At 43.4% G+C, this 20,077-nt stretch overlaps 1 protein-coding gene across 2 annotated transcripts in view; it reads left to right on the plus strand.

The window, feature by feature from the left end:
* Window positions 1–20,077, plus strand: part of adamts3 (ADAM metallopeptidase with thrombospondin type 1 motif, 3) — a 130,019-nt gene that overhangs the window by 6,627 nt on the left and 103,315 nt on the right. For both annotated transcript variants that reach the window (XM_040003439.1, XM_040003441.1), the window contains exon 3: window positions 2,599–3,032. In XM_040003439.1, the coding sequence (XP_039859373.1) occupies window positions 2,599–3,032 (434 nt within the window). The remainder of the gene's footprint in view (window positions 1–2,598; window positions 3,033–20,077) is intronic.

Below are 20,077 nucleotides of genomic sequence, written 5' to 3' on the forward strand. Positions count from 1 at the left end.
GTTTTTACTTGAGGAATGTGTTTTATTTTGTTTTATTTTGCTTTTAATTTCAATTTTATTTTAACTGTTAAAGAAAACCAGTCAGCTTGTGTATAGATATACAGTATTATACACCATCAAACACTCACAGACAGAGACATTTGCCATTTAATGTCTCAATTAAAAATAGCTGCAGTTGAAATCGGACTTTGTGCTACACATGGACCTGGTTGTTTTTGACACATCATCAAGCCGCAGTCAAGTTGTTCTTTTTTTCTGTTTGCGTTTACATTTTGTGGAGCACGCTAACCGCAGTCATATTTGCGCTAAAAGCCTTTTTGTGCATTTCCAGTTTAAGACGTTTCCCGCGATCCGGCAGCTGTGAGGTGTGACTTTGTAGTAGCACACATTAACAGTGATATCAGCGGGCGATTTGTAGTCTTAGGCGAACGATCTGAACCCTGAGCAGGAACGACGCACTACATCAAACATCAAAACGGGCGTGGTTACCTGAAAATATCACGACAAGTTTAATCGATAGAGACGTTGATTTATATCCAATCAGTGCTTAAAATCAAAATCTGCATGGCTTTAAAAACATAGTCCTGTAAGCGGGACAAATGACTCTTTATATTAGACGTCTTCCTCGTGAGGATTAAGCAGTGAAAGCCTGCTCTTTAAACACACACTAACAAGCTGAACACATTTCTGGCTTCTTTTTGATGCTCTGTGTCTTTTCATTGCTTAAATGCACTCTGTGGAAAAATATGTAGTACTCGGTACAACTGATGTAATTTTTTCCAAATATTTCAGTATCGGGCAGCTAACTGTGCGCCTTCCTTGCTTTGCAGATATAGTAATGTTAGGATGATGTAACGGGGAGGGGAAAAAAGGATTTAGATGTTTGTTTTAAGTTCAAACCCACAGTTTTCACGCTTTTTTCGCCTCATCTCTTGGACTCCATGCTTTCATGTGCTCCGTCGGTACCATTGTCATGCTTTGGCGTCATGAAACCTGCAGTCTTTGCTTTGAATGCTTCTAAAATAGGTCTTTTCTTGCCATCACATGCATCCACGTGCATGCTCACCGTGATTGTGTGAAGTCACGTCCTCAGATATGTAATTTTAGCTTCCCCATTGACACCTGTTTGATGTTTCCTGGTCAAAAGCAGCAAGATAATTACACGCTTTCAATATTCTTGTTAGATTTTTTTCCAACCAAAGATTCTTGGAAAAGCAAACCAAGCTCGGATGGAATTTTCCTAAATCTGAAAGTGTTTGAGAAAGCCCACAGATTTTCTGGTACATTTGGGTTGACCACAAATGTGCCAATGAACAAGGAAGTGGGTGAAACAAAGCAATATGTTAAAACAATGGCACAGATGAAACTGGCTTGTGCTGGTGTTACATTTTTTTTGTGTTGAAGGCTGGCACAGCTCGGCAGAAGAGCAACAACGGTGAGAAAATAAGTGTTTTCTGACAGAATCAGAATCATAATGAGTACGAAGCAACACCAGTCGTCGTGAAATTCACAGCAAGCCCAGTAGTAACCGACACCTACGCTGCTCAAGGTCGTCTTTAAACCTGGCTCATCTATATTTCAGTGCAGTGTCATATGCAAGATCACACATAACATATTCTGGTGTTGATCCACGTGGCAGCAGGACAGCAGAATATGCCTCGTGGGAAGCCACACAGAGTCCTGCTGCTGTGATACAGCCAATACTTAGGCAGTAGTACAGTAGCAGAGTTTAGACGTGAGCTCAGCAGCGCCTGTAGTTCATTATCCACGGTGAATGTCTTTGTTTTCGTCTGGAAAATGATCATTTGAAATTGGTGTGACACATCGAAACCAAAGAACGTGGAGGGATATGATCCACGCAGACGGCGGTGTTTCAAAACGTCTGCCAATCCTGGAGGTTTCACAATCAGTGAGGTCAGCTGTGTTTCCCAGAGATATGAAATGTGGGAATAGTGAGGATTAAACACAGAATCAGGTGTGCTCATAGTTCCACTGTAGACACGACACCGGTGCTGTAAGTTTGTCCCATTGTTGTTGTTCTCAGAGTATTTTGTCGCTCTGCCCGTGACATAAAGCAGGGTCAGGGATCCTCGTCCAAGTGAAAGAAAATATAACCCCAACACTGACGCTTACTCCCACCCGGGTCTTAGATGCCTTTGAAACTATGCAACATAAATATGCAAGTGTCCTATTAGCATTTCTGTTGGCCTAATAATGTGTCTCAGAGAGTTTTAGCTCAGTCGGTCTGGCTCTCAGCTGTGGTGTCCTAGTTCTCTCTCGTTGGACTAAGAAGGTAAACGTGGTGAATCAGTTAGTCCAATATTTTGTTTTTGAGTTGGCAGAGACAGAAAAATGAAGGTCCAAATGTTAGCTGACAGGAAATCAAGTCCAAGTGTCCTTAAAGGTTTGCCATGAATGTCAAAGCTCGTCCTGTCTCAGAGGAACGTTAGTTGGCTAAAAGTGATAAAAGGATGATTAGAGCAGGCAGCATAATCAGGCCTTGGCTGACTGATGTGTTTAGAGGAAAAGACTAATTTGATATTGTTTTATTGCTGTTTGGAAAAACTAACTTTGCAGGGTTCTTGTGGTTTTTTGCAGACCAGTTGAAGAGCCGGCTGAAAGAATACGGCCTGGTCACCCCCTTCAGCACCGACTCCCACGGACACTACCTGTCACACCTGCTCTCCGCCACTCACAAGCAGCGTGTTAAGAGGGAGGTGCTTGAAAACGGTGAAACTGAGCAGAGGCTTTTCTTCAACATCACTGCCTTCGGAAAGGAGTTTCACCTTCGTCTGCGGCCGAACAGCAGGCTGGTGGCGCCTGGCGCGATGGTGGAGTGGCACGACGAGGTCCCGGGATTCAGAAACGGCAGTGCTGGCAACGATTCTAGCGTGGGCGCCAACCAGACTGAATCCACCAATGGCACGGAGAGGATACTGCGCCGTGAGCTGCTCAAGACCGACTGCACCTTTACCGGTGACATCACGGACGTCCCCGGGGCCTCGGTTGCCATTAACAACTGCGATGGGTTGGTAAGTTTCCTCGGCCGTAAAACTCCTTCCTTTCCCACCCCATGAAAGTCCTTTTCATTTCAAAAGTGCCATGACCTTACCAGACACCAAAGGATTTTGGATGTGTGTAGCATTCCTTTACATCACTGCTCGGCATTTTTACAGCACATTGTTTTTGCGGACGTAATAGCTTTTTGTACTTTTTGTACAGAGGTTTGTTACGGGTGAGTAGTCTCCTATTGCATTCGTGAAGGGATTTTCCTCCTAACCTCTTCCCAACATAAAGCACGAGCTCCTTTTGTCCTTTCTAAAAGTCTGCAGTCCCATCCTCCCTATCACCCCTCATAAAACACTTGGACAGTCATTGGGCAACGACCAGAGCCAAAATCTCTTAGAGTTGGCCAGCGGAGCATCTCTGCATTTAAGGAAAGAATAGGCCAAACCCAGATTCCTTCAGCTGTAGTTGAAATACTGCAGAGATTTGAAAAGCAACACAAAGAATGTCCTCCAAAAATCACCTTCCTGATGGGGGAGTGATGGACGGCGCTCGTAGTGTCTTTTTAGTTTTTGAGCTGTTCAGCCGGGGAGACTGAAATAAAAATGAATTTCTACTGCTAATGGTGAACATTTGTAGTGCTGTAGGACTGACTCTCTGTTGGAAATATATTCATGACAAAGTTAAAGCAAAGCTCCTAACAGAAAGTAACAAGGTCAAAATGCAAATACAAATCCGATGCACTGAGAGTTAAACTAGATTTGCTGTGCTTTATATCACATATTCTCACATCCTCATGCTTCATAATCCTCCACTAGCTGGCTCAACCCATCTCTGACATATGATGGGACAAACTCTTTAGTTTCATTTTAAACATCTCATGAAACGTTAAACTCAAACATTTTCACACTGTCTGCATGACAGATGGTGATAAATGTGTTGATCCCTCGACTTATCTTGGCTCAATATTTGGCCAAAATATTTGCCACAGCAAGATGGTGAACATAGCAACATTATGCCTGTATAGCAGCTAGCCTGAGCAACCAGCATGAGTAATTACAGCGTCACAGAGACGAGTCACTGTGTGCTATTTCTGGATGACAGTGGAGGTGTGTGGGATGAAGACACAAGCAAGCAAGGCTAGGCTAAGGAGCGCGGACACTTGTTAGCAGGTGCCAGCTGTGACGATTACTAACTGTGCTGTTTATATCCAAAGGCTGCGTCTGCCCGAAAGCTACTAAAAACACATCACACTCGAACACGATCACAGTAATTAGGAGCAAAGACCTTATTGTTCTTTTTTGAAGGAGAAATGAAGCCCTCTGGTGAGCCTCAAAACTGGAATATTTTAAATGGTTTTTAACATTCATGCAGCCAACTCCAACCTATTTACATGTATTACTGCCAAATTACGGACCTTGGTGGAAGTATATAGAGATGCAGTTTCATTTCTGCCCCCTCAGATTGTAGGTTTGCCTTTGAAAAATGTGACATGGTTCAGTAAAAAACATGCAGGGTTATCACCAGGCATTCAGTAAAATAATAAATGTCGCTCAGAGTAATGATTCTGTTGTTGGACATCAAACTAAATGTTCCTGTCACTACGGTCTTTGTATCGTGGAGCATAATGAAGTAATGAGTTCACACTGTGTCACAGTGCAGCAGCAGGAAGTGAGTCACTGTGATGCAGAATCATTTCCATGTTAAAGCCAACCTGAAATCTGAATTCTCCCCACATAACAAACTGCAGCTGAAGCCCTTTTCCCTCTTTATCTGTGCCTAAAGAACATAAAGCTGTTTGTGGAGCTTTGGTCCTCTTTAAGCTTCTGTAACGTCAGCCCGTATAGCTTAAAGCCAAAGATACAAGTTAATCATAGGGTGAGAGGCTGGGTTCACCAGTGTGTCACAGACAGACAACCGTTCACTCACCCATTCATACCAAGAGTTTCTAATTAACCTGTCCCCACTAACTGCATGTCTTTGGAGTGTGGGAGGAAGCCGGAGTACCCGGAGAGAACTCGGCCTGATGGTGGAGTTGAACTCAGGACCGTCTTGCTGTGAGGCAACAGTGCTAACCGCCGTGCTGCCCACAAAGTTTATTATTATTATTGTTTTTTTAGTAGTAGGATGAGTCGGCGTAGTATTAAATAAAGTTACAATTTGTCCGTTAGAGATGTGACAAACATCTGCATTTTAAAGGAGCTTAATTCAGACGGTTTCTTTAGAGCTGAATGTGGCTTTAACACTGATCATTCACTTAGACTGTATATAAAAGATGGCTGCTCCCATCTGTGACATCTGTTTGTCTGTAAACTGTTATTCTGAAGCCTTGAGCTGAGGACTGATGTCATCTTGTTTTTTGTTCATGTTAGATCTGATTGAAAACTGCAGACGCTGCTGGTCAGGCAGCCAAACTGGTTTCTACATTTGCTAAATAATATTCCCATTTGCAGTGAACTGGTTGATGAAGCGGGGGTTTACTGCTTGACTGACATTCATTTATTATGTAACACTTGAAACTAGTGACTGAGTCCATTAATACACGCCGAAGTGAAAGGTTCAGGTGAAAAGGGTACGTTTCTTTCAGTGCCTGAATCCTCTGATGGCAAACACTGAGTGAGATTGTTCATTACTGGCTTGACTGCGTTACCAGAAGAAACCCAAATTTAAACCAGAACAATGTTTGGATTTGATAGGGACGGGGCTGCTATATTTGCCTTTTGGCTGACAACACCAAGGAGCGGGGAAGGGAGAGAAGGAGAGAGATATATATATATGAAGGATGTAGTTGGCAGAAAGCGAGTGACACGACGAGAATCATGAAGGTGGACAGGTAGCCAAGGCAACATTGTTAACACACCCTGGTAGCTTCTGCTTTGCCCTCATTCTTTGGTTTTTTTATGTAAATAATTTCACATTGCCTGTGTGATTAACAGTGTGTTTAACTGTTAATGCAAACGGAGGAACAGTGATGAGAGCAGGAGGCAGGTGGAAAAGTGGACAGGCTGTCAGATGCTCGATGGTAAATTGTCAACAAATATGTGACTTTAAATATTTTAAGATATTATCGAGGTCAAAAATAAGGCCAAGCTTTGTTTTGTGGTTCTAAATATGGTGATTGCAAACGACCAGTCCCTATGTTTAGTTTTGCGATTAGAAAATAGTACATATGCAGTCAGGTTTTGTTTCCTCTTTCTGGTAGTTATCATTTTCACCAAATTAATTATGCATGCTTTAAAAGCTCCTGAACTCTCTGTGAAGTTCTAAACATGATCTCTAAAAATAAACCGACTGCAGCGACAGGCACGTCTAAAGACAAAGATAATGCCAGTCTGACCTTTAAGTTCATCCTCTGAGCTGCAGGATTTGGCCGTTTCCTTTGATTGGAGCTGGAGGAAGCAGTTCATCACAGCAGAGTCTGTGTCTCTGAGTCTCTCCCCCCGAGACATTTATAGTCCAGCCTTGCAGGAGAGTCGGGCCTGGAGAGGGGGGGGGTAGTGTGATGCCACTCACATGATGCCAAAAGCCATCAAGGTTTGTCAGTTAGACGGCTGCTGCTCTATGATCACATGCTTTACTGTCAGAGTATCAAAGGTTATTAAAAAGATGAACATCATAAATAACACACAATACTGGGTCGAATCTTCATTGTTTCCTTTAATGGACAATACATTTTAGTCCGTCCAGTATCTGCTGATCAGAGATCACCAGAACAGTCTATGGTGATGCAACATAATCACTCCAGTGTGTCCTGGTCCAGAATGCTGTGTCCAACTCACCTCAGCCATCCCATGCTCAGAGATGTTCAAACCACCTCAGCCAGCCATTCTCAGTGTGGTTGAGCAGCAGCTCAGCTCTGAGCTCCTCCTGAATGACTCAGCTCTTCGTCCCATCTCTAAAGCTGAGCCCAGAAAGCTCATTTTCACCACTTCTGTCCATAATCTTATCCCTTCAATCTCTATCCTCCGTCTGTAGGCACGGATGAGGGTAGGAACTTTATCTTCAGCATCCTGTTAGCCCCTTATATTCCAGCTTTCCAGCATTTCAAGATAACATGCCCCGTTGCCACATCTGGGTTACAAATCTGTTGATTTTTCTTCTCTTACTTGATTTTCTTTTACCAGGATCTAAACTGTTGGAAAAACAGAAAGATTTGACTCACTCTGAGCTGCAGCCATCAGCTCGGTTACAACAACAGAAGAAGTGCCGTGTTACACGATACTATAGAGATGAAGGCGGGAGAGACTTGGACATGTTTTCAGGCCAATCAGTAAAACAACAGAAGTGTTGCATGTTCCAACTGAAGCATTTCAGACGGCTCTTATTGAGACATACTTGCTCTTTTTGTTTCTACAGGCATCATTATTACACAATGACCTCATTTACTGTAACTTCTCATTCCCAGTGTTACATCACGCCAGAGAGCAAAATAAACGGGAAACTGTAAAATCGCCACAATAAAAGTAAGAATGTGGGACGTTAAATTGAGAGAAACAGAATCGAGTTTATTTGGTAAGTTTGCATTCGATTATCCAGCTCCTGGTTCCTCGCAGCACTGATTCTTGTTCCTCCTCATGTTTGCAGCCTAAATCCAAAACACGCAGGACTACAGAACCCGACATCAAACGCTCTCCAAACCAGTGCTTCCTGATCTAAAAGCCTGTCGTTGAGGGCCGGCCGTCTTTGATCTCAAGTGGTAGCCCTGGCCCTCTCTAGGTGTGCGTTTTACTGTTTCTTAATTATAGCCAGGCTGCTGTCTGGAAGTGTTTACTGCAGCTAGCATGCTGGCAGGCAGCCTGGCAGCTAAATACTTATGAGGCAGATACTTCCTCTGCTTCAGCAGCAGCGGGCGAACCGAGGGCGATCTTTGCTGGCCTGCGTGGGGGATGGCCCTTGTGTTGCATGTCAGAAAAGCTTGGGAGAGCTGGTCCTTCATAAAACATGAAACATGTCACTGCTGACTTCTGTTTTCTTCTTCCTTCACTCATACTGAGGAGAAGTGATCCGGTACAATCTGCAGTCCAGTGTTGGCCTGGTTGTTTCGCACGTTTGCTCCAGAGATTCGTGGTGCGAGTTCTCTTACAGAACCTGCATCATTTGTAACTCGTTTCCATATTTGGGTATTTAAAATCTGTGTCTCTAATCTGACTCGCTGAGCTGCTGCGTGTAAGCCGAGGCCTGTAGTTACAAATGAAGTCATTAGAAAGTGACACAAAGTTGGCGTGCGGCACATTCTCCGTTAAATTTACAGCACGAATAACATGAAATCATCTCCTCTTGTGATACTTGTGGCACTCTTAACTCCAGAGAAACAGCATAGCTGTGAGTCATGCACGAGGAGGAGGAGACCAAATTTATCTGCGTTTTGCGAGCGACGATTTTCAAAATCTGATGCTGGCAATGAACTAAGTGCTGAATTAAACAGGCTCCAGCTCCAATTAAGCCTTATCCACCTAACAGTCCTTGGGTGGTCTGTGAGAGATTTTTATTTGAAGCACTGATCGCACAGCTGGACTTGTTTGAGTTAAGGAGGATATAATAATTATAAGGATGCAGATGTGTGCTCTGCTGTGTGCTGCGCTCTGGGTTGCTTTCCAAATCCGAAGCCACTTGGATAAATGATCACGCTGTTTTTTCTCTGTGTGCCTCCTCCTGACAGATGGACCCCGCTCTTTATCTGCTAAATATGCTGCTATTATAATACATTCATGAAATGAGGAGAGACTCACTGTAAGGTTCAAACAAGCCGAAGCAATGAGGGTTTGGTTGATTCATGAATGGACTGAACCCGTGTAGCACTTTTCTACACAATGTCTCATTCACACTCTGATGAATGCATCGGGAATAGCTCAGGGTTCAGGAGATTAGATGATCTGCTCAGCCTCCAGAGCTGCCAGCCAACAGGACCTGCTGTTCCCCGGCAGCCTCCCAAAGGCCTGCCAGGCCTGACTCTGCTGAGCCTCTGAGCTCAGGGAGATCAGGGTGGTATGGCTGTAAGCAACCCCCTTTTTTGTTTGACGTTACAGTTTTCCCACTGTTACTATTAAAATATGGATTATATATAATATGAGACTTCAATCCATCAGCATAGATCACCCACATCCAGACTAATGCAATTTATAAAAGTTCTGCTCAGTGCGCAGGCTAAGTTCTCTGGGTTCATCTGAAAAGCAGCGACGGCCTTGAAATGATTATCTCTGATATTTGCATGGAAACGATGAATCCTGGAGCTTTTTGCTTGGTTGAATAAAAAGTCTTGAACTCAGTAAGTCTGCACACTGTTGGTGAAACTTTTTATACGACTTGCCTCAGAAACTCTCTTTGAGGCACTTTTGAGATTTTAAGTTAAATATGTGGAAGTTTATTAAACCTTCTAAATTCATACCGTCATCTGAAGCTTGTGGATAGAAAAACTAAAGAGCTTTTCACCGTTTTGGGAAATCTGGGCTCCATGAGCACATTTGGGTCTGTTTATGGGAGAATAATGACGGCGTTTGATCCTCAACACACCTGGTCTGTTGGAAGCTTTAGTAAAGGGGATGCAGTTTAACAGCTACAGTACGTCCATCGTAAATGGTTGGAAGGATGGAAACTTCCTTTTTCTTGGTCACCTGATTGAAACTTGCACCACGTGCCTCTTTTAAAAAAGAATCGGAGTAAATGACGAAGGAATTCAGCTGACCTTTAGATGTCAGGCGGGGTGTGTCATTCCCATCACCCCTCCTCCCACTGCGTGTCTCTCAGTTTATGTACGCTCGCATGAACACAGCTGATGGTTCACATACTGAAGATATTTGATTTGCTACCCTGAAAGGGAAAGAGGGGAAGCTTCTCATGTCTGATGTATTTTTGGACCTTTACTCTGGCTCTGTGTTTCATCCAGCAGAGAGAGGATTGAGACTGATTTGACACAGCTTATGTTATGTTGTTGCCATTAATAATGCATTACGACCTCTTTCTGTGTCTTTCTGTCAACCATGTGGTAGTCTGCCACTTTGGTCCAGGCTAAAATATTTCAGCTATGAAATGGATTACAGTGAAATGTGATTTCCTGTTTAGAGCCACCAGGTTTGTAGTTCTGAGCGCACTGCCCAGATGGTTATTGGTTGGCCTGCCATGGCAACAGATACAGAAATCGGCATTTGTTAACTGCTAAGAAGCTAATTGCTAAATATTATAAAACTTCAATATGAGTTTGTATTTGGCTCAAAACCCTTAACACATAATATGCAACTGAAAACAATAATAAAAGGCATCATTTGATGATGCTGTGAAGTAGTTTGAGTTCATGGGCGTTGTCTCACTGATGTGATTCAGACAGGAAGTCTTACTCGTGTTAGCACATTACTTTTATTCATACTGTAGAATTTCATTCTTATGTTACATGAACTTCTAACGGACCATGAGATGAATCGGCTACAGCTGCTTTATAATTATGAAGAGGGTTTGTTTATAAGGTTAGCCCAGTGCTGTCGTCGCTTCTGGGTTTGAAAAGGAAACCTCATCTGGAAATGCTTCACATTCTTTCTGATGACCAGCAGGGGGCGCCTCCTTTGATTAAAGCAAGATGTCTGATCTGTAACCTCGGGAAACATGCTTCCAGTGACCATGTTTAGTATAACATGAAGTCAATTCAGTTCAGTTTGGTTGAATTCAGTTTTATTTATATAGCATCAAATTATAGCCAACTGCTGCCTCGAGGCTTCTTATACTGTAAGGTAAAGAACTGGCAAATATAGAGAGCAAACTCCAACAAGCAGACGACTCCCTGTGAGCAAACACTTAGTGACAGCGGGAAGGAAAAACTCCCTTTTAACAGGAAGAAACCTCCAGCAGAACCAGGCTCAGGGAGGGGCGGGGCCATCTGCTGCGACCAGTAGAGAGCTAGGGGAGGAAGACGGGACAAAGATGTGGGTGAATGTTATTCTTGATTCATTTCTGACTTCTCATAGAAGTCTAGTGTACTCGCTCAGATTTGGGTATAAAAATGTGAGGTATCCCCCAGCGACACGCCGTCAGTGCTGTGATGCCGTCATCATCATATTTAGTTCCCTAATATTTAGCTTTGTCAGAGTTGCCATATTGACACAACAGAGTTCTGTTTAAACGTGTCTCAGTATTGGGACCAGTGCAGAGGTCCACCAGGAGATGACCTTCAGCTGGAGATTGGCAAAATGAATATGTGGTCTGGTTTGCTGCTTTTTGTGGGCGGGGTTATGAAACTTTCTCATGGCACGTCATCTTTCCTGCAAGTTTTTCTCTTGTGTTATATTAAGAGGCAGAGGCTGTGTGGGAGTCGTACGTAATTGTCTTCACTGGCATGCACAAGCATAAGTATACAGCGTGCCTTTATTTAAACATTGCATTCTTCAGCTGACTAATGAGGCTAAACTCTGCAGTCACTGTCAGACACATCTTAAAGTAATAGACTCAGATGGAGAGTCATTGACTACAGGCTCACTCTGTGGCTGCATGACGGACAGATTGTAAGAGTTTAAATAGAAATCTGTTTGATTGAATCTACATCTGGCTTATGAGTGCATGCAGATTTCCTTGCTTTTGAGTAGTGAAGATAAGTATGATGTGAGAGGAAAAGACAACTGCAGTGAGAGATGCATGTGTGGACCACAGAGTACCAGCATGACAAATAAAGTGTAACTTGTGGAACTGCTTTAAAGCATCCATGAAATTCCTCTTTAGTCCCAGTCGTTTGTTAGATAGAGGACGGGCCAGCTGGAACAAATCCCTCCTCCTCTCTTTCTATATGAAGCTTTTTGTTTTTTGTGAGAATACCTGAGCAGACAGAGGGTCTTGACGAATCAGCTGATAGATGCAGGCAGTGTGGTAGCCTAACCTGAACAGCACCAACTGGAAATGTGACTTTTATTATTAACCTTTAAATTTCCAGCAGCTGTGCAAAGCTCGGCCACCTTTAACGTGCGTCACGTTGCATAATCGGCTCTGAATGGTGAGGCGCTGCTGTGTCTGAGGTGTGTGTGTGAGACTTGCGAGTGTAAATACACTGCAGGTCTGATGGGTGAAACTATGCTGTCAGAGCAAAGGCTCATTGTAACTCAAACGTTCTGCGATCATCCTCCTCAAATTCCTGCAGCTTCGGCGGCGTTTACAATGTTGAGATTCATCGAGAGTGACAAAATGAGCAAATAAAGCATGCTGATGTTTTGCTGAGAGCTACGTGTGCTCAGTGGCCTACACTCTTGGCCTCAGAGACTTAAAAGAGCATTCTGGACATGCACAGCTCCTGACATATCTGGAGCTACTGTGTAGGAGGGGCGGGGGCAAAAAGGCAAAAAAGAAGAAGAAAATATCCTATTTGATTAGGGGAAAAAAAGAAAAAGTAAGTGAGCCAGTTCCTCTTTGCGGTGAACTGTAGCTGGGCACAAGAGTTTTATTCACCGACAGTTCTTAATGTTCCCTGTTGACTTAGCCAAGGCTTGTTGCAGAGGCTTGACCCCAGAGCTGTTTGGGTATATGGTTTGAGGTGCAGGGGAGAGGCGCACCAAGATATGCAAAAAGTTTTCTCCTCTGCAGTCGTGGGCTCGGCGTGCAGTGCCGAGGTGCTTGCATTGATATTTATACGTTTAAACCTTTTTAATCGTGACCTATATAAACCTAAGACGAGCCCACATTTTCTGTTGTCGTTTCAGACGGACATTGCGAGCCATTCACCGGCGCGAGGTTTTATTTTAAGTCGAGTGTGGAATCCCACCGCCTCCTCAAAGCCGTCTGTAAATGTTTGCTCTGTTTGGTGGAGCGGCACAAAACGACACAACCAAATGAATTCCTGCGTTGTTTCTCAGAGCAGAGGCTACCTGATATTTTTGCCAAAATGATAATACTTTTGGTTACTTCACTCTTCTCCAAGATTTTTTCCAAATACTGTTTCCAGTGAAGCTGGGGGAAACTTCAAACACACACAGATATATTGAGGATAGTAGAGGCTCATTGCCATGTTTGACGTTTATTAAGTAGACATCTGAGATGTTTTTGCAGTTTCCTGTTTATCATTTTCAGAAATACTCTCTAGTTGTTTTTCAGATTATCAGCAGGCTTCTGCTGAAATTTGTGAAAAATAAACTTCTGCGAATTCCTTTAAAGAGTGGGGATGAAAATGTCAGGTAATGATGACGAAGGTTTGCTCACATTTTTCAAAGCAAACACACCTTTGGACAACATGGAGGGTGAAAGGTGGCAGTGTCCCGGCTGAATCCAGGCCTTTTTTTAACATTGCAGGGTTTTTTCAAATGAAAGCACGTTCGTACCGACCTCCTTAAGAAGTTTAGACTGAAAGAGACTGTTTTTGAAAAACTGGAGCCCTTCAGCTGAATCCCATGTGTTTTCTTTGGCAGAGGAGTGCTGTCTGCTTGGCAGGGGCTGATGTTGGGGATATTAAAGTGATGGAACACAGGGTTCCTGATCCCTTTTTTGAGGTTTGTGTTTAGGTAGGACATTGTCTCCGCTGATATCGGATAATGCCGAATGCTGGGTCACAGAAAATATGTCACAGTAAACTCTCCGCAAGGGCACAGCAAGCTCGTGGAATTGGAAAGTGTGTTTTGACTTAGTGTCTTCACACTAATTACAGTGTTGATTCCACATAATAATTCACTACAGATTTTATCATACAGGCTCCGTCCCAGAGAAATGATCTTCAGCTACAGACGCATTTCCACAATGTTTCTTTCTTATTCCAGTGTTTCCCAACCTTTTGGAGCCACGGCACATATTCTCATTAGAAAAATCACACGGCACACCACCAAACAAAAACGTCACAAAAAGCATATTGATCATTTTTCTAAATTGGCTGGGTTTGTCCCCAGTATACCTGTTTTGCTTTCTTCTGACCGCTGCTCATGCTGGGGAATCGGAATTCCTCCAGGACCCAAGTCGGATTGACTACTTTTCCTTTTCAAATATGTGTCTATTGCTATTATGTGCTGCATGACTATTATGTAATTTCTCCTTTGTCTTCTTCTGTTTTACTGGCAGTAACCCAGCAGGTAGTTGTGCTGCCCTCTAGTGGAAGAGAATGTAGTTGTTCTGCCCGTTACTCACGCCGATCGCTTAGAGTACTAATCAGGTGCAACCAGATAACCTTCCACAGCACACCTATGTCCCACGCACAGTGGCTGGGAAACACAAAGATATTACCCAGGTTCCCAGATAATAACGTTTTAGTGGCTTGAATGTGGGCGACGTGAGATGCAGTAACTGGTCTGTTCATGAAAGCTTTACTGACTGTCTTCATCTAATCTACGGTTTTACTAATACGTTAATTAAAGGTATGCTGAGGGTGATTTTACACATGATATCTGTGATCACCTTTTTTATTATAGTCTGATTATTCAGCTTGCAACCACTCATCTCTTGATAATAAATGCATAAAGTTACGGTGACTGCAGAGAATCAGCTGCAGGAAACAAAGCTCCCCGACCTGTAATGTAAACCAGGGGTCCCCAACCCCGGGCCACGGAGCCGTACCAGTCTGAGTCGTTTGTACCGGGCCGCAAGAGTTGAGGCTCAGGTGTCAAATGTAGGTTTTTCAGGGTTTTTATTGTTAACTTGGCTGCCCTGGGTCTTTTCCTGTGTGTTATGATAAAATCCTTTTCTTTGATACCGATACTGTTTTTATGTTGTTGTATTTATACGCAACACTTTAAAGGCCGGTCCGTGAAAGTGTTGTCGGGCATAAACTGGTCCGTGGCGCAAAACAGGTTGGATACCTCTGCTGTAAACAGTCGTGTTCTTATGAATATGATCGTAATCATGAATAGGTGTGATTTATGGCCCTGGGATTATTCTGAGTGTTGTTTGTAGTCTGAGGAGGGATTGGCTGCCTGCAGGTGAGAAGTCTGCGTGAGGGACTGAACTGGTTTCAACCACGAGCATCAAGATTTCAACTCAAATTTACATTTTTATTTTCATAATCTGGCTCATCGTAGTAATGCCGCAGTGGAAAAACCCTAAAAAATAACAGGCATTCATAAAGTTAAACTGTTGTAGTCACATAAAAGCCTGAGAGGACAGCTCATGTCTCGTTTTCATACCTCAGTGTTTATAGCATTCAGTAAAAGTTACTTGGAGGACAGCGCACAGACGGGAGTCAACAAATGACCTGTGATCAATTTGAGCACCCGTCTGTGTAAAATGTAAATCGATAGAATGCGATTATGAAACCTTTCATCACAGTGAACTAACTAAACTGGGCTATTGATTAAATGACTCAGACTCACCACAAAGAAAAGCAAGCAGCACTTATCATCGGGCAGGCCATCGCAGGAGACGACAGCTGTTAAACTTTAATCATCAGAAAGCTACAGACTGAATTTGATCAGAAAGGTTTTCAGCTGCCTCTTCATCAATAGCCTGTGTTGATTCAGCTCTCACCAAGATAGTTTGGTTCTAAATAAGCAATTTCAGTGACATTAAAAGTTAGGAGTGAAACGGTTTCAGCCTGTGCAGAAGTCTTTGGGTTTGCAGTGCTCGCTGTAAACTCTGGATGGACGACAGTTGGTCTGATGTTGTGCTGTCTCTGCTTAGAAATGTTGGCCTCTGTGGTCTGGCTCTGAATGGTGTCTCAGGTGTTTCTCTAACTGATCACTGTGCTTTAAAATCAAGAAGGTCTCAGAGGAAGAAATACGTTAAAATGATCACACTCAGTAATATTTTGTCTCTCTGATTAATTGGTTTGAAAATGCCACCTTACACCTTTGAGCTCTGCAGATCTGAGGTACGGTGAAAGGGCAGAAAGCTGCTTTTGCACAACATTTAGTCACAGGGATTTCAAATAATGTTGCTATTTTATCGTAATAAAGATTTGTGCCAAGTGTTGTTGAAATTAAGGCAAAAAATGTCTTTTGTAAGGTCACAATTCCTTTTAGCTTTGACCTCCAAATTCAAGAGACACTGAGACTCGGCTGTCCCGGTTAGGCTGAGCCAAAAAGCAGAAAAAGAGTCTCAGATACTAATTCATGCTAAAATTACTTTTGGATACTCATTTACAACCATATAGATGCCATCAGTGTTGTCTTTGCCTCATCCCGGTGAAACTACATCACACAGCACCTGCAGGCAGGTACGCAGCCCCTCCCCTCACTATCAGCCGAGCACATGAACAGTAGCTGACATGTTAACCTAGCCGGCGTTAGCTTACACGTTAATGTTAGCTGCTTACCCGATATCCACAAGCCCAGCCTCAAGGGTCACACGCTGAAATGAGAGAAACTCGGTGTGCAAGAGTGAAACCACTGTTTACATTTTTAATGTATTACTTTAATTTAATTTATTACCTCTAAACTGTGTTTGATCAGCAATTGAATCAGTGAACTGAGTGATCAGAAGCACGGCACTACCTAAGATCATTTTAAAATATTTGTCATATCTATATCTATCCATCTATCTATATAGATATAGATAGATATAGATATACAAACAAAGTGGTGGTGGCTATAGGACATAGTGGTGGTTTGGGGTGGCTGTAGCTTAGGTGGTAGAGCAGGTCATCCACTGATCGGAAGGTTGGTGGTTCGATTCCTGGCTTCCCCTAGTCTACATGCCAAATATCCTTGGGCAAGATACTAACCCCAAATTGCTCTCCAATGCATCCATCTGAGTATGAATGTTATGTATGTTTTGATGTTCTGATGTCTGACATTTGTCCACCTGAATCATCTGATCAAGAGCCTGTTAGCCCAGTTCAGTTCAGTCCAGGTACCGGTCCCTTACCTTACACGAGCCTTCAAAGTGCATTAAAAATTCCTCACTAGTGATATAAGCTCATTAAATGTGGGACTCGTGACCAGGAGAAAGCTGCAGTTTGAAGCTTTTGGACCATCTGCAGACAGAAGTGTGAGGAAAACACCCGGCTGTACAAGCTCACTGCTGGCTATTATCATCAATTAGGCATGAAATAACAGGTGTAGACTAACAGAAACACCAAAAAGCTTTCCAAGGTAGGCATGCAAGCTTGAGAGTGCAACAATGCTTATTTCCTTTATTGGATTAGCTTCAGTTCCTCTGAATTCCAGCTGCCGGAGACATTTCATGATGTTTTATGCTAAATTCTGGCCTCAAGTTATCACACTTCAATTCTCCTAAAAGAGATAATTATGTTCTGTTTCTCCAGGTAAAAGCATCCAAATACATCCTAAAGTTAACAGTCCTCTAAATATGAGAACCTCGGTGTGTGCTTTAGTTTTTAATTTATTACTATTTTGGGCTCTGACAGCAGCTGAAACACAGATAATGATGCTGAGCTGAGTTATATCCTGACTCTGCTACGTTCGACCTGTGATTGAATAGAAATGAGCAAATATACACTAGAAACCAGATGAAGTGAATAACATCTCAGTACAGATGAGAATGTTCTGCTGGAAAACCTTCACCATGGAAAGAAGTGGCTGTTACTTAAACACGGATCACCTAGTTTCACATTACTGAATACCTGAGACCCCCTCATTGGTCATGGTTCCCCCCTCCAGCAGGTACGCGGGACCAGTAAGTGCGTATTGATTGGACATGACTTTCCTGACATGATAATTCAAATGATTGATTTCCAGCGTTGAGCTGAATTGAAACGATATTGTGGTTTATACTGGAGCTGTGAGGCGTAGTCGAATCAGTCAGCAGCTCAAGGACATCTGAAGATGTCACAGTGAGGTTTTTCACTGTGACTGAGTGACGTCGTTTCTGAATAACGTAATAATATGTATGTTAATGTAGATTTCTAAGGTTTGATGTTGTATCCATGGGGATAGATACTGATGCTCTGCTGTGCTGAAGACGGAGATGAGTGTGTAGGCTGAACGTACGGCCACGAGTGTGTGTATCGACCAAAAACAAGAATATAAGTGGTGAAGATGAGCTTCCTCTGAAAGGTGTCTGGGCTCTCTGTGAGACGCAGGATAAAGAAGTGTTTTGGAGAGGCTCAGTGTGGAGCCACTACTCCTCTGCATTGAGACGAGCCAGGCGTCTGACTCAGATGCCTTCTGGACGTGTTTCGGATGAGGTGTTTTGTGCATGCGTCCAACTCGAGAGGGATTCTAGGGCCAGTGTTTCAGCTGGCATAGGAACTCCGCATTTCTGCTCTCAAACATTCAGAATCCATGTTTACGAGCTTATTCAATGACTTTTGTTATCTGAATGCCGAAGCTCTCACTGGCATCCTCGTGTCTGAGACGATAAAATAAATGAAAAGATGCCGTAGTGCTCCTGCAGGTGAAAAGAAACACTGCAGCGTGTCTTTAATCCTTTCACGTACAGCCACCTACGTCTTTAAAAAACACACCCGTACATATGAGACACTGCACAACTCTGTGCCTTTTGTTCAGAAAGGTCGGCATGTCTCTTAAGGCCACGTTGAGCTTAAAGCGAATGCTGTGGTTCAGTGACAACATGACAACAAGCTGGCAGGTGGCACACAATATGTGCTTTTGCCCCCCAGCTGTAAGAGGCTGATGGGGTACAGTAGTCACCCCGCCGGGCAAGAAGACGGGTGGGTGGCGTGGAGCCTAAGTTTATGAACGTGATAACTCTGGAAATAGACGATCCAGGAGCTTCAGATTGATGCTGCAGGTGGAACTGCTACAGATCTGATGAGTTTGAATCCCAGATTATGTTTTCATCATGTGAATGCGAACCTGAGAACAAGGCGATGTAGGATTTCAAACTGATACCATCGGTGTGTCAACCAGGAGGCCGAGGGGCAGCACTGGAAGCTTTCAGTATTTTTTTTTTAATGTGAGAAAACTCACCCAGGGCTGGACTGGGACAAACATCAGCCCTGGTGTTTTTGGTCTAGACGTCCCACTGTGATCGCTCAGCGAAGGTAGGCAGAGGCTCCGTCACGTTAAGACGTCTGACCCTTCAGGACGGCCCATCGGCCAAAAAGTGCGTCGGCAGTCCAGCCCTGGGTAGTTATGCAAACCAGGCAGTAATGGACTCAAACTAGAATTTAATTTCCTTCTAATACTATCTGCCTCAACATGCATTTAATGCCCATAAGCCTAAAAACGCCCCGCTCTTCTGTCTCGTCCCACTGTGACCTGTGTTTTGTATATAAGACTCATTAGACGGCTCGGCTGGCTGTGCAGCAGTGTTAGAGGAGATGGCATCACTGTAATGGAGTTTAGTTTAAAAGTATTTGTTACAGCAGCCCTGCAAGGCTCTGCCAACCTCCCTACCACCCCCACCACCCCCCACCATCCCCACCACCCCCGCTTCCAGCTACCTTGAATTGAATAAGCAGAAGAAAATGGAAGGACGGATTTGTTCGAGACACATTCAGCGTGCTATGATTTCTAATTTACCTTTCCTGAATGCATCACCGCTTCTCCGAGCTCATCCTTGCCAGAAAGAAGATAGAAATTTGCACAAAGCTTAAATTCATTTCAGAACTGTTCTGTTTTCAGTGTTTGGATGAAAAAGCATGAAAAGAGGTGCGTTTTTCTGCAATTTCTCTGTTTTTCAGGGATAGATGTCAATTTAATCTCAGGACAGCAGCATATATATCCAACTGCTTATTCCTCAATTCAAACCAGAGAGCTCGGCACTTCCTGTGGTCGGCGTGGATCGCTAAAACACGTTACTCACTGTGTCGGAGCAGGATTGTAGCTTCAAGATGCAGTGAGCGTGTTTCTGGTAGATATCTGTTTCTGAGTGTTTACATTAAAGCGTGGTAGCATTCAACGAGCCGCTCTCTTCTCTCTGCTTCACTTCTGCCTGTTCTTAGATAAATAGGTTTAGAAGCGATGGAGACAACAGGACAGAGTTGAGATGGAAACTAGTTTATCAAAAAAGCTGTTGTTAAGTAAAAGCTCAGACGGTCCCTGTTGTTTTCTTTCAAGCTTTAGTTTCTTTGAGATCCTCCGAACGCTCCCCTGTGGAGTGTTGTTCTTAAGCGCGGCTTTAATCAAAAATTAAAACGATTCAAATGTCAGCACCCGGTCTAATTACACACGCCCCTCTGTGATTTCGGTTTTTATTGTTTGCTCTGGGGTGTCTGAATAAGAAGGTGGCATTTTCAGCTGCTGAAATACTTCATAAGTGGTCA

The sequence above is a fragment of the Simochromis diagramma genome, unplaced genomic scaffold, assembly GCF_900408965.1.
Source record: "Simochromis diagramma unplaced genomic scaffold, fSimDia1.1 OVJJ01000583.1, whole genome shotgun sequence".
Classification (NCBI taxonomy): domain Eukaryota; kingdom Metazoa; phylum Chordata; class Actinopteri; order Cichliformes; family Cichlidae; genus Simochromis; species Simochromis diagramma.